At 45.0% G+C, this 11,930-nt stretch overlaps 1 protein-coding gene across 1 annotated transcript in view; it reads left to right on the forward strand.

Annotated features, from left to right (window-relative positions):
• Positions 1–6,316, forward strand: part of rabep1 (rabaptin, RAB GTPase binding effector protein 1) — a gene marked incomplete at its 5' end in the record, with an annotated part of 132,950 nt that extends 126,634 nt beyond the window's left edge. The window contains 2 exons of the mRNA XM_038813590.1: positions 1,350–1,466; positions 3,653–6,316. Of these exons, the coding sequence (XP_038669518.1) occupies positions 1,350–1,466; positions 3,653–3,754 (219 nt within the window). The remainder of the gene's footprint in view (positions 1–1,349; positions 1,467–3,652) is intronic.
• Between the last annotated feature and the right edge of the window lie 5,614 nt (positions 6,317–11,930).

Consider the following 11,930-nt stretch of genomic DNA (forward strand, 5'->3'; position numbering starts at 1 on the left):
ATTTGTATGGGGCAGGGTCCAGCCCTCCCAAACCTGCAATACTATCACTGCGCAGTGACCGTAGAGAGAGTAACGGTGTGCCTAAAGTTGCCGGAAGCCGAACGAGTGCTCGCGGGGAAGGATTCCTGCATAGGGACCTCCTCCGGGCCCTAGCCACGGTGGCACTCCCATCCCCACCCAAGAAGCAGCCCAGTGGTGGTGGCAACCAGTCGTGGAATCGACTGCAACAACATTTCGGCCTAACCAAAATGTCCAACAAAGCTCCCATCTGCAACAACCACAGGTTCGTGCCGGTGCTCACAGACGCCTCCTTCAAAAGGTGGAGACAGGACGGGGGGGAACGCTGACAATTAGAGATCTGAAAACCAACAACAGTTGTAACGACCCTCGAAGAGCTGACGGAAAGATTCCAACTAACGGGGCAACAAATTCAGGTACCTACAACTCCAAACCTTTCTGCAAAAAGTAACCAGAATGTACCCATGACCGCCACGACAGTCACCACTAGAGGAATTGCTGGACACAGACATTTTAGGAAAAGGGCACTGTAGTGCCATGTACGGACGACTGCAAAGGGGGTTCGACACCCAACTGGACGAGACAAGGGAAGACTTGGAGTTCGAAATAGGGTGGAAACTCTGGAGTGAAGCACTGCAGAGTCAATCCACTGTGGAGCAGCACGGTAGCATTGTGGATAGCACAATTGCTTCACAGCTCCAGGATCCCAGGTTTGATTCCGGCTTGGGTCACTGTCTGTGCGGAGTCTGCACATCCTCCCCGTGTGTGTGTGGGTTTCCTCCGGGTGCTCCAGTTTCCTCCCACAATCCAAAGATGTGCAGGTTAGGTGGATTGGCCATGATAAATTGCCCTTAGTGTTGGGTGGGATTACTAGGTTGTGGGGATAGGGTGGAGGTGTTGACCTTGGTGGGGTTCTCTTTCCAAGAGCCGGTGCAGACTCGATGGGCCAAATGCACTGTAAATTCAACGAAAAGATCAGAAAGGGGAAACTGATATATCCATGTAAATAGTTAAAACCAATCTCGAGGTAAATAACTCTAGTGGTACTCTCTATGTACTCTCATGTGTAACTCTCACTGTTCTGTTCCTATTTATATTTGTTATGTACACACCAAAAAAAACAATAAAAACATTTTTTTTTTTAAAACAATGAGAAGTGTGATTTTTAAGAGGATTCTGTGAGCAAATTATGATTTTACCCAGACAGCAGGATTTAAGAAATGTCTGGGATACAGACAGGCAGGGCTGACCGTTGGAGTAATTCTGAGGTGCACAGGACAATAATACAGTATATCACACTTGCAATAAAACAAAGTTTTTGCACTTTTCAGACCGTCCTGGAACAAATGCTGTATGAGGAGAAGAATAAAGGTCAGAGGTTACAGACTGAACTCGATGTCAGTGAGCAAGTGCAGAGAGATTTTGTCAAACTCTCCCAGACATTACAGGTAAGGAATTCTTCTTTAGAACAATTAAAGAGTGGGGTGGAAATGTGCCACATTGAGCTGAGGCTGAATGGAGTGAGATGGGGGGCTGATATTGATCCATTTTCAAGCATTGTATAATAATCTTTATTATTGTCGTAAGTAGGCTTACATTAACATTGCAATGAAGTTACTGTGAAAATCCCCTAGTTGCCACACTCCGCCTGTTCAGGTGCACTGAGGGAAAATTCAGAATGTCCAATTCACCTAACAAGCACGTCTTTCAGGACTTGTGGGAGGAAACCGGAGTACCCGGAGGAAACCCACTCAGACACAGGGAAAACGTGTGGACTCCACACAGCCAGTGACCCAAGCGGGAATTGAACCTGCGACCTGGCGCTTTGAAGCTACTGTGCTGTCCACAAACTGAGACTTCCATTGCTCAGGAAATTTAATGCTTTAGGAATTTTCAACTGGAAGTATTGTACTCCTAAAATTTGCGTGCTTATTGACTTGTCCCCAGCTAAGCAACTTCTTGTACCCAAGGCAATGTCTGAATGTCTTTATAATTGGTGATCTATCTTTTCTTTTTTTTAAAATAATTTTTATTAAGGTTTTCACAAAATATAAACAACAAAACAATATTAACAGAATAACCATGGTAAAAACCCAAGAACAACACCCACCCCCCTACAAAAGCAACTAAATCGAAAACAAAAAAAAGCAAACAACAAAAAGGAAAGAGATAACACCCGCCACATCCAACAAACCCATGTACACACTTCTCCCTCCCACCAAACCCAATCCCCCCCGCCCCGGGTCGCTGCTGCTGCTGGCCTGTTTCCCTACCGTTCCGCCAGGAAGTCCAGGAAAGGCTGCCACCGCCTAAAGAACCCCTGTACTGATCCCCTCAGGGCAAATTTCACCAACTCCAATTTGATGAACCCCGCCATATCATTGATCCAGGCCTCCACACTTCCATTGAAGCAAGATCCTCCACCGGGCTACTAGGGACGCAAAGGCCAGGACACCGGCCTCTTTCGCCTCCTGCACTCCCGGCCCCACTGCAACCCCAAAAATTGCGAGTCCCCAGCCTGGCTTGACCCTGGATCCCACCACCCTCGACACCGTCCTTGCTACCCCCTTACAAAACTCCCCCAGCGCTGGGTGATCTATCTTTTCTACGCTACAGCTCTTTTCACCTTTTGTCCTTTTTCACAACAGAATGAGAGTCTTTGCTCCTAAACTTTCTTTTCTTGTTCCTTTTGGCTGGTTTAGCTCACTGGGCTAAATCGCTGTCTTTTAAAGCAGACAAGCAGGCCAGCAGCACGGTTCGATTCACGTACCAGCGTCCCCGGACAGGCGCCGGAATGTGGCGACTAGGGGCTTTTCACAGTAACTTCATTGAAGCCTACTCGTGACAATAAGCAATTTTATATTTTTTTATATTTTGAACTATAGGTATGCTGTCTTAATGCTTTATTCTTTCTGCATCTTCACTGTTGAAACCTAAGTACTGAGTGCTTTTCTACTCCCTGTTTCCTTAGATTCAAAGGAATCTCTTCTACAAGCGTTTAAAACCCAAGCTTGGTATCACAGCAGCATCACGGTTATCTCCCTGACTATATAACTTAAATATTTCACTTTCTGAGAATACATAAACATAAGACATCGAAGCAGAATTAGGCCATTCGGCCTATCAGGTCTGCTCCACCATTCAATCATGGCTGATATATTTCTCATCCCCATTCTCCTGCCTTATCACCAAAACCTCTGATCCCGTATTAATCAAGAACCTCTCTATCTCTGTCTTAAAGACACTAATACTTTGAGAATACACAAACCAGGGCAATCCCATAGTCTATGCTGGGTCTGTCTAGTAAAAGCCCATGCCTTCAGAAATGGAAATGATATAAATTAGAACCGTACTTTTTGATCACTAGTTGCAGGGACCTGCTTCCTGTTTCAGCTTTTCTCTTTATGTCAGCGCAATCTATACAGATGGCCTTTTAATATTACAAACCTGGAGTCTTGAAACCACAAATTCAAACATGGCTGCTGTCAAATAATTGAACAATTGCTCTGCGATGTAGTTGATGGAAGTTAAGTGACTGTGCCCAGTCATGTTTGTGTTCCTTGTTATGGAGAAGTCTGGCAAAGGGCACCCTGGACATTACAAGTCATCGTTTTCTTTTCACTTCCTCCAATAGGTGCAGTTGGAGCGGATCCGTCAAGCCGAATCGTTGGAAAATGTCCGTGTAATCCTGAATGACACGAAATTGACAGATATTAACCAACTCCCAGAAACATGACATTAAACCCTGGAGATTGAGGCTACACAGTTTTTACCCAACCAGACACTTGTCTTTGTAGAAACATGTTAATTCTTATTTAACTCTGAAGGATCAGAGCTTGTGGATTAATAGAACGCAGTAATTGAGGTGTAAATGTTTCTAGATTGACTTTGTACAGGATGCCTGACCTGCAGTTAGAGCTTCCCAATTCATGAAATTGCAACAGGGGAACACTACCAAAATTTTAAACATAACATATGATGAGATGAGATCACCGGGTGTATGCTGTATGTAAACTTTGAAAAATCATTGATACAAGAATTCCCACTCTTGCCGGAGGAGACATATCTAGTCCGATACTCTGAATTGATTTAGTCCTTTCTCATCTGTTTCATGTAAAAGCAGCATCAGACAGTCAAAACCATTAGCTCACACCTTGCTTGTGAAGTTTAAATGTTTAGTGCTCAGAAAAGTGTGAACATTTGCTTTAACTGGGTCTGTTTTCCACCCCTCCCGGCAAATGGTACTGACTCCAGAATCTGCTCGTCTTCCCACAGTCCTGTCGACTCCTCCCAACAGCAGACGAAGCTTCATTAGAATTTGTATTTATTGTACTTGCTGAGCTTGCCAGTTTTGTATTACTCTCACCTACAGTGAACTGCATATCCTATATCTCACTGCACAGCAAGTTCAATGAAAAGGACATTTTTAGAAACCTAATTAGTTAACTTTCATTGATTTAAAAGTTGCCGACCTGCTATAAATGTGAGGCTGAAGCAATTAAAAACTTTTTTTTAATGATTTAAGAACATTAGCTTTTGGTTGGCCAGTTTTAAATTTGTTAATTATAATTCTCAGGATTCAATACATTTTCAAACAAGTGCACTCAGATTGATATTGGATATTACCAGTTGAACCCTTAATCGGAATGAAATTGTTGCCGTTCAGCTGGTTAAATTGAGAATATAGTTGATGTCTAAAGGTATCGAGCTGTTTTCGGGTGGGGTGTTGTAATCTCACTTGATTTAACCCTTCCTTCCTGTCTTTTAGGAGTGAAACTGGAGGCTTGAAATAATCAAATCAGAACATTTGGACTGCCCTGCAGATTTTATACCTGATTTATATGCATGAGAAAGTTCATTAAAGTTTCTAGCACTTCTTATCTGGTCGCATTTAAAAGGAGAAGTTCAGACAACTAAAGTTTGAACCACAACCGACATCTGGCCTAAGAGTCTGTACATGTGATTTCCTTGGTAAATAATTGATTTCCATGCCCTAAACATACAATTTGACCAGCAGCACGATGAGGAGACCTACTGCAGTAATGCAAGAGATGAATACTTCACAGCACTTGGAGGGGACAGGTGTTTAAGCATTGCGCTGCATCTGAGCTGAGGCATTCTGCAATTGTAAGCCGTTAAAAGATCCATAGCGGGGCAGCACAGTGGCTCAGTGGTTAGCATTGTTGCCTACGGCGCTGAGGACCTGGGTCACTGTCCTTGAGGAGTTTGCACATTCTCCACGTATCTGCGTGGGTGTCACCCCCCAGAACCCAAAGATGTGCAGGTTGGGTGGATTGGCCACGCTAAATTGCCCCTTAATTAGAAAAAAAAAAATTGGGTACTCTAAAAAAAAATTTTAAATCCACAGCACAGAACGGCATTTAAAAAATATGTATTGATAACATTTAGAAATGGCATGAAATACTCCATTGTATTTTCCCAGCAGAGTGTGTGGGCAGCAGTAAACTCCGAGAAATGAGGTTGCACGTAATCTAATTGAATCATGGTGGGAGGTTCTGTAGAGAGATGAAGGGAACGATTGACAAAGTGAAAGACATTTTGCAACTTCAAATGCATTTTGAACAAAGAAGGCATTTTATCGCCCCCTAAAATATTTGTAGAAAATGGCTGTTTATTCAAGGAAATAATTATGCAATGTTTTAACACTTGGATATGTGAATTTTTCCTTTAAGCCTTTTAAAATTAAACTTACCATAAATTCCTCAGCACTTGCTTTAAATAGAAACATGGTACAGTATTAAAAGCTTCAGTCCTTTCCATTACAGCTCTATGATTTAAACATGTGTATGTGTGACATGACTGGCAGTGACACCAGAAGATGCTCTCTGCAGTTTTTTTAATATATGTATATATATTATATATATATTATTAGTTCCTCTTACATGAATTGACTTTACAGCTTTCATCAGCTATAGCTGATTTAGCAATATCTAAATCCTGGCAACTGTGTGTAGCACAAGAAAGCAGAGGTAAGGGGTAATATGTACCACGTGTTCCCTTGTCCATTGTTGGGACTTTACATGTGCAGTTTCCCTTCATCATAGCATGTCTATTTATTTAGTCAAGTGGTGTAGCCACATTTTAACTGCCTACATCTCCCAATAAGAAGTTCCGAGGGCACTTTCAGAGAAGAGTCATGTCTGACACAAGCGATCAGTGTCCCGTGCAAGTGTGGATGTACAATTCTGCTCTTTACAGATTTAAAATGTAACCAATGTAACTATACTGAAGGTGTCCTTATGAAGAAAGTGTTTAAAATAAAAGCTGCTGGAGTAAACAGTTGTGTGTTTGTTGAGAAATGTATAGAATAAGTCATTTCATCCAGATTTAAAGTCTCGGCCTGAGATCTTGACAAAGGCAGTTGATTTGGGTGCATCAGTCACCTGGTCTGCAACTCCTCCTGAATTCGTATAGTGCTATATTGTACTCTTGTTATATTGCTGACAGTGGGAGCTTGCTAGGGATGGCCCTGGGTGTATTACTGTCTTCACATTCTGTTTATTCAGTTATGTTAGAATATGTAACACTCGGGTGGTGCAGTGGTTAGCACTGCTGCTTCACGGTGCCGAGGACCCGGGTTCAATCCCAGCCCCTGGTCACTGGTGGAGTTTGCACATTCTCCCCGTGTGCGTGGGTCTCACCCCCACAACTCAAAATGAAATGAAATGAAAATCGCTTATTGTCACGAGTAGGCTTCAAATGAAGTTACTGTGAAAAGCCCCTAGTCGCCACATTCCGGCGCCTGTTCGGGGAGGCTGTTACGGGAGCCGCACCAAATTGCCCCTTAATTGGAAAAATAAAGAATTGAATACTTTAAATTTTTTAAAACTGTAACTAATCCTGATTAGCAAATGGAATTTATGCTTTTTTTCTGGTTCTGCACTGTTGTTGTGTGGACCTGATGTTAGAATCAATGGGGATCATGGTCTTGTTCAACGTTTCACAGAAGAGATCGATTGTCTCCATGAATTGTCTTTTGGTGTAACCTTGCCTCAAGTTCTTTTTCTTGATGAGATGATTTTAGTGGTGTGACTGGGCTTCAGAGTGAATAAAGCAAACCTTGCATTCATGCAGCACTTTTCATGACCACAGGGTGCCTCACAGAGCTTCACAGCCAATGATGTGGACACTATAATATAGGAAACACAGCAGCCAGTTTGTTCACATGTAGTGAGTTCTCAATGAATAACACAAACACAATCTGGTAGCGTGTGACCCTTTAAGGGTATGAGTTCTCGGATGGTAATGTGACTCATTCGGGCCAGAGCAGGCAAATCCTAGGGCAGATTGTGGGTTTTACTGTCATTTAGTGGTTTGGAGTTGTGAAGTACAGTAACTATCTCACTCTCTGTAAATAATTATTGTTATACTATACACACAGGTATATGGTGCACAGATAGGCAGTGATTGACATGCAGGATGACCAGTGAACACACAGAACACAGCAGCCAATCACCAGACAGGACACGACCACTATAAAGCCAGAGGGCACTAGTTTTCCCGCTCTCTTGGGATCCAGCCTCTGAGACAGTCAGAGCTCATGAGCAGCAACTAGAACATACACCATGTGGTAGTCAGTAAGTCTGGTCAGGTTAGCCTCAGGTCTCCAGTCAAGTCAGCATCGTGTCAACCCACAGTTAAAGTATGTTTTTCAAATATTGACTGGAAAAGATATAGTTCGAGTACATTAGATCGGTCATTCTTTGTACAATGTGTGCAGGAGGGTTTCCTGACACAATATGTTGACAGGCCAACAAGAGGCGAGGCCACATTGGATTTGGTTTTGGGTAATGAACCAGGCCAGGTGTTAGATCTGGAGGTAGGTGAGCACTTTGGAAACAGTGACCACAATTCGGTGACCTTTACGTTAGTGATGGAAAGGGATAAGTATACCCCGCAGGGCAAGAGTTATAGCTGGGGGAAGGGCAATTATGATGCCATTAGACATGACTTAGGATGTGTTGGTTGGAGAAGTAGGCTGCAAGGGTTGGGCACACTGGATATGTGGAGCTTGTTCAAGGAACAGCTATTGCATGTTCTTGATAAGTATGTACCAGTCAGGCAGGGAGGAAGGGGTCGAGCGAGGGAACCGTGGTTTACCAAAGAAGTGGAAACTCTTGTTAAGAGGAAGAAGGAGGCCTATGTGAAGATGAGGCATGAAGTTTCAGTTGGGGCGTTTGATAGTTACAAGGAAGCGAGGAAGGATCTAAAGAGAGAGCTGAGACGAGCAAGGAGCGGACATGAGAAGTCTTTGGCAGGTAGGATCAAGGAAAACCCAAAAGCTTTCTATAGGTATGTCAGGAATAAAAGAATGACTAGGGTAAGAGTAGAGCCAGTCAAGGACAGTGGTGGGAAGTTGTGTGTGGAGGCTGAGGAGATAAGCGAGATACTAAATGAATACTTTTCGTCAGTATTCACTCAAGAAAAAGATAATATTGTGGAGGAGAATGCTGAGACCCAGGCTATTAGAATAGATGGCATTGAGGTGCGTAGGGAAGAAGTGTTGGCAATTCTGGACAAGGTGAAAATAGATAAGTCCCCGGGGCCGGATGGGATTTATCCTAGGATTCTCTGGGAAGCCAGGGAAGAGATTGAGAAGCCTTTGGCTTTGATTTTTAGGTCATCATTGGCTACAGGAATAGTGCCAGAGGACTGGAGGATAGCAAATGTGGTCCCTTTGTTCAAGAAGGGGAGTAGAGATAACCCCGGTAACTATAGGCCGGTGAGCTTAACGTCTGTGGTGGGTAAGGTCTTGGAGAGGATTATAAAAGATACGATTTATAATCATCTAGATAGGAATAATATGATTAGGGTTAGTCAGCATGGTTTTGTGAAGGGTAGGTCATGCCTCACAAACCTTATCGAGTTCTTTGAGAAGGTGACTGAACAGGTAGACGAGGGTAGAGCAGTTGATGTGGTGTATATGGATTTCAGTAAAGCGTTTGATAAGGTTCCCCACGGTCGTCTATTGCAGAAAATACGGAGGCTGGGGATTGAGGGTGATTTAGAGATGTGGATCAGAAATTGGCTAGTTGAAAGAAGACAGAGAGTGGTGGTTGATGGGAAATGTTCAGAATGGAGTTCAGTTACGAGTGGCGTACCACAAGGATCTGTTCTGGGGCCGTTGCTGTTTGTCATTTTTATAAATGACCTAGAGGAGGGCGCAGAAGGATGGGTGAGTAAATTTGCAGACGACACTAAAGTCGGTGGAGTTGTAGACAGTGCGGAAGGATGTTGCAGGTTACAGAGGGACATAGATAAGCTGCAGAGCTGGGCTGAGAGGTGGCAAATGGAGTTTAATGTGGAGAAGTGTGAGGTGATTCACTTTGGAAAGAATAACAGGAATGCGGAATATTTGGCTAATGGTAAATTCTTGGTAGTGTGGATGAGCAGAGGGATCTCGGTGTCCATGTACATAGATCCCTGAAAGTTGCCACCCAGGTTGATAGGGTTGTGAAGAAGGCCTATGGTGTGTTGGCCTTTATTGGTAGAGGGATTGAGTTCCGGAGTCATGAGGTCATGTTGCAGTTGTACAAAACTCTAGTACGGCCGCATTTGGAGTATTGCGTACAGTTCTGGTCGCCTCATTATAGGAAGGACGTGGAAGCCTTGGAACGGGTGCAGAGGAGATTTACCAGGATGTTGCCTGGTATGGAGGGAAAATCTTATGAGGAAAGGCTGATGGACTTGAGGTTGTTTTCGTTAGAGAGAAGGTTAAGAGGTGACTTAATAGAGGCATACAAAATGATCAGAGGGTTAGATAGGGTGGACAGTGAGAGCCTTCTCCCGCGGATGGAGGTGGCTAGCACGAGGGGACATAGCCTTAAATTGAGGGGTAATAGATATAGGACAGAGGTCAGAGGTGGGTTTTTTACGCAAAGAGTGGTGAGGCCGTGGAATGCCCTACCTGCAACAGTAGTGAACTCGCCAACATTGAGGGCATTAAAAAATTTATTGGATAAGCATATGGATGATAAGGGCATAGTGTAGGTTAGATGGCCTTTAGTTTTTTTCCATGTCGGTGCAACATTGAGGGCCGAAGGGCCTGTACTGCGCTGTATCGTTCTATGTTCTATGTTCTATGTACGATAGTTAAGAGTTCAATAAAATAAGAGTTGCATTTCATTAAGTGTTGGAAGCCTGACTCTCTAACTACTGCAGTAAACGCAGTCCTCGCAGACCCAGCTTGTCCAACACATCATGATACCAGTGAGTCATGCTTGAGTTTGACAGACCTACCTTAAGATAGTCTGCCTCTGACCAGCGATCAGCCATCCGGTAACATGGACAGCGTCCGCCCTCCTCCGTACCGCCGGCAACCTTGGTGCTAACTGGATGATTTTCAAGCAGAAGTTCCAGCTGTATTTTGAAGCCACCAACCTCGAGGCCGCATCAGATGCCAGGAAGATCGCTCTCTTCCTCTCTACAGCCGGGGACCATGCTATCCACATCTTTAACTCCCTCACCTTTGCTGAAGGCGAGGACAAGACAAAGTTTAAAACAGTACTGCTGAAGTTAGACAGCCACTGTGACATCGAAGTCAATGAGAGTTTTGAACGCTATGTTCCAGCAGAGGCTTCAGGGTAAAGATGAACCGTTTCAGTCCTTTTTAAACCATCTCCGCATCCTCACGCAGTCTTGCAACTACGGCTCCATTTCCGATTCCATGATCCGCAACCACATCGCTTTTGGGGTCCACTCCAATCTCCTTCGCCAGCAGCTCCTTAAAGTTAAGCAGCTCACGCTTAACATTGCCATCGAAACCTGCGTCCTCCACGAGCATGCTAACAACCGGTACTACCATATCATGGCAGCAGAGACGGCGCGGCAAGGCCCCCACGATGCGGAACGGGTGCAGGCCGTAAAACAGCTCCAGGGCCTGAGTCTGGATGAGGGTGGCCATTTTGCACGCTTTTCCCGGGATCCTGTGCATGCGCGCCGCGACCAAGGGGACGGCGAGGCCCATGACCGAACTGCGCATGCGCAGTGGGGCACGGAGCGTCCTGACGTTGGCGCCACGACGTGCAACAACTGTGGCTCCGCCCATTTAAAGCGGCAATGTCCCGCAAAATCTTGGCGCTGTCTCCAGTGTGGCAAGCTTGGCCACTACGCAGCCCTGTGCAGATCTGCTCAACTGCCCAACTCACAGCGATCCCAGCCGCAGCGCAGGTACGTCCGGTCAGTACAGCAACCCGTTGCAGACTCTGACTCCGACATGCTTCCAGATCCCAACACCGAGGGCCTCACATCCCCATTCCCAGTGGGCATCATCACCAAGCATACGCTGCTTTCAGCAAAGAAGGTGAAACAACTCCCAGTGATGAGCATTGATCCGGTCGACGAATGGTGTGCCACCCTTGCGGTCAACAAGGCTCGCATACGCTTCAGGCTGGACACCGGCGCTTCAGCGAATCTCATTTCAAAGTCGGACCTTGACACCACCCGCGTCCAGCCAAGCATTCTTCCACCAGCCTGCCAGTTCCTCGGCTACAATGGCAATGGTTTAGCTGCCTCCCTGGACAGGCGCTGGAATGTGGCGACCAGGGGCTTTTCACAGTAACTTCATTGAAGCCTACTCGTGACAATAAGCAATTTTCATTTCATTTCATTTCAATGCCATTGCTGCCAGTGGCTCATGCCAGCTTGCAGTATCCCATTATTCTTCAAAAGCAACCCGCCGTTTTGAAATTGTAGGAACCAACAGAGCTTCCCTGCTCGGTGCTCGGGCCTGCAAACTCCTGAATCTTGTGCAGCGGGTTTACACCATGTCGTCCGCAGAGGCAACGGCCTCCCTAGATGTCAACTTCCAAACCCAACTAGATGACATCATAGCAGAACATCACAGCGTCTTCGAAGGTATGGGCACACTCCCTTACCAATACAAGATGCTG

This window comes from Scyliorhinus canicula, chromosome 12 (genome assembly GCF_902713615.1).
Source record: "Scyliorhinus canicula chromosome 12, sScyCan1.1, whole genome shotgun sequence".
Classification (NCBI taxonomy): Eukaryota; Metazoa; Chordata; class Chondrichthyes; order Carcharhiniformes; family Scyliorhinidae; genus Scyliorhinus; species Scyliorhinus canicula.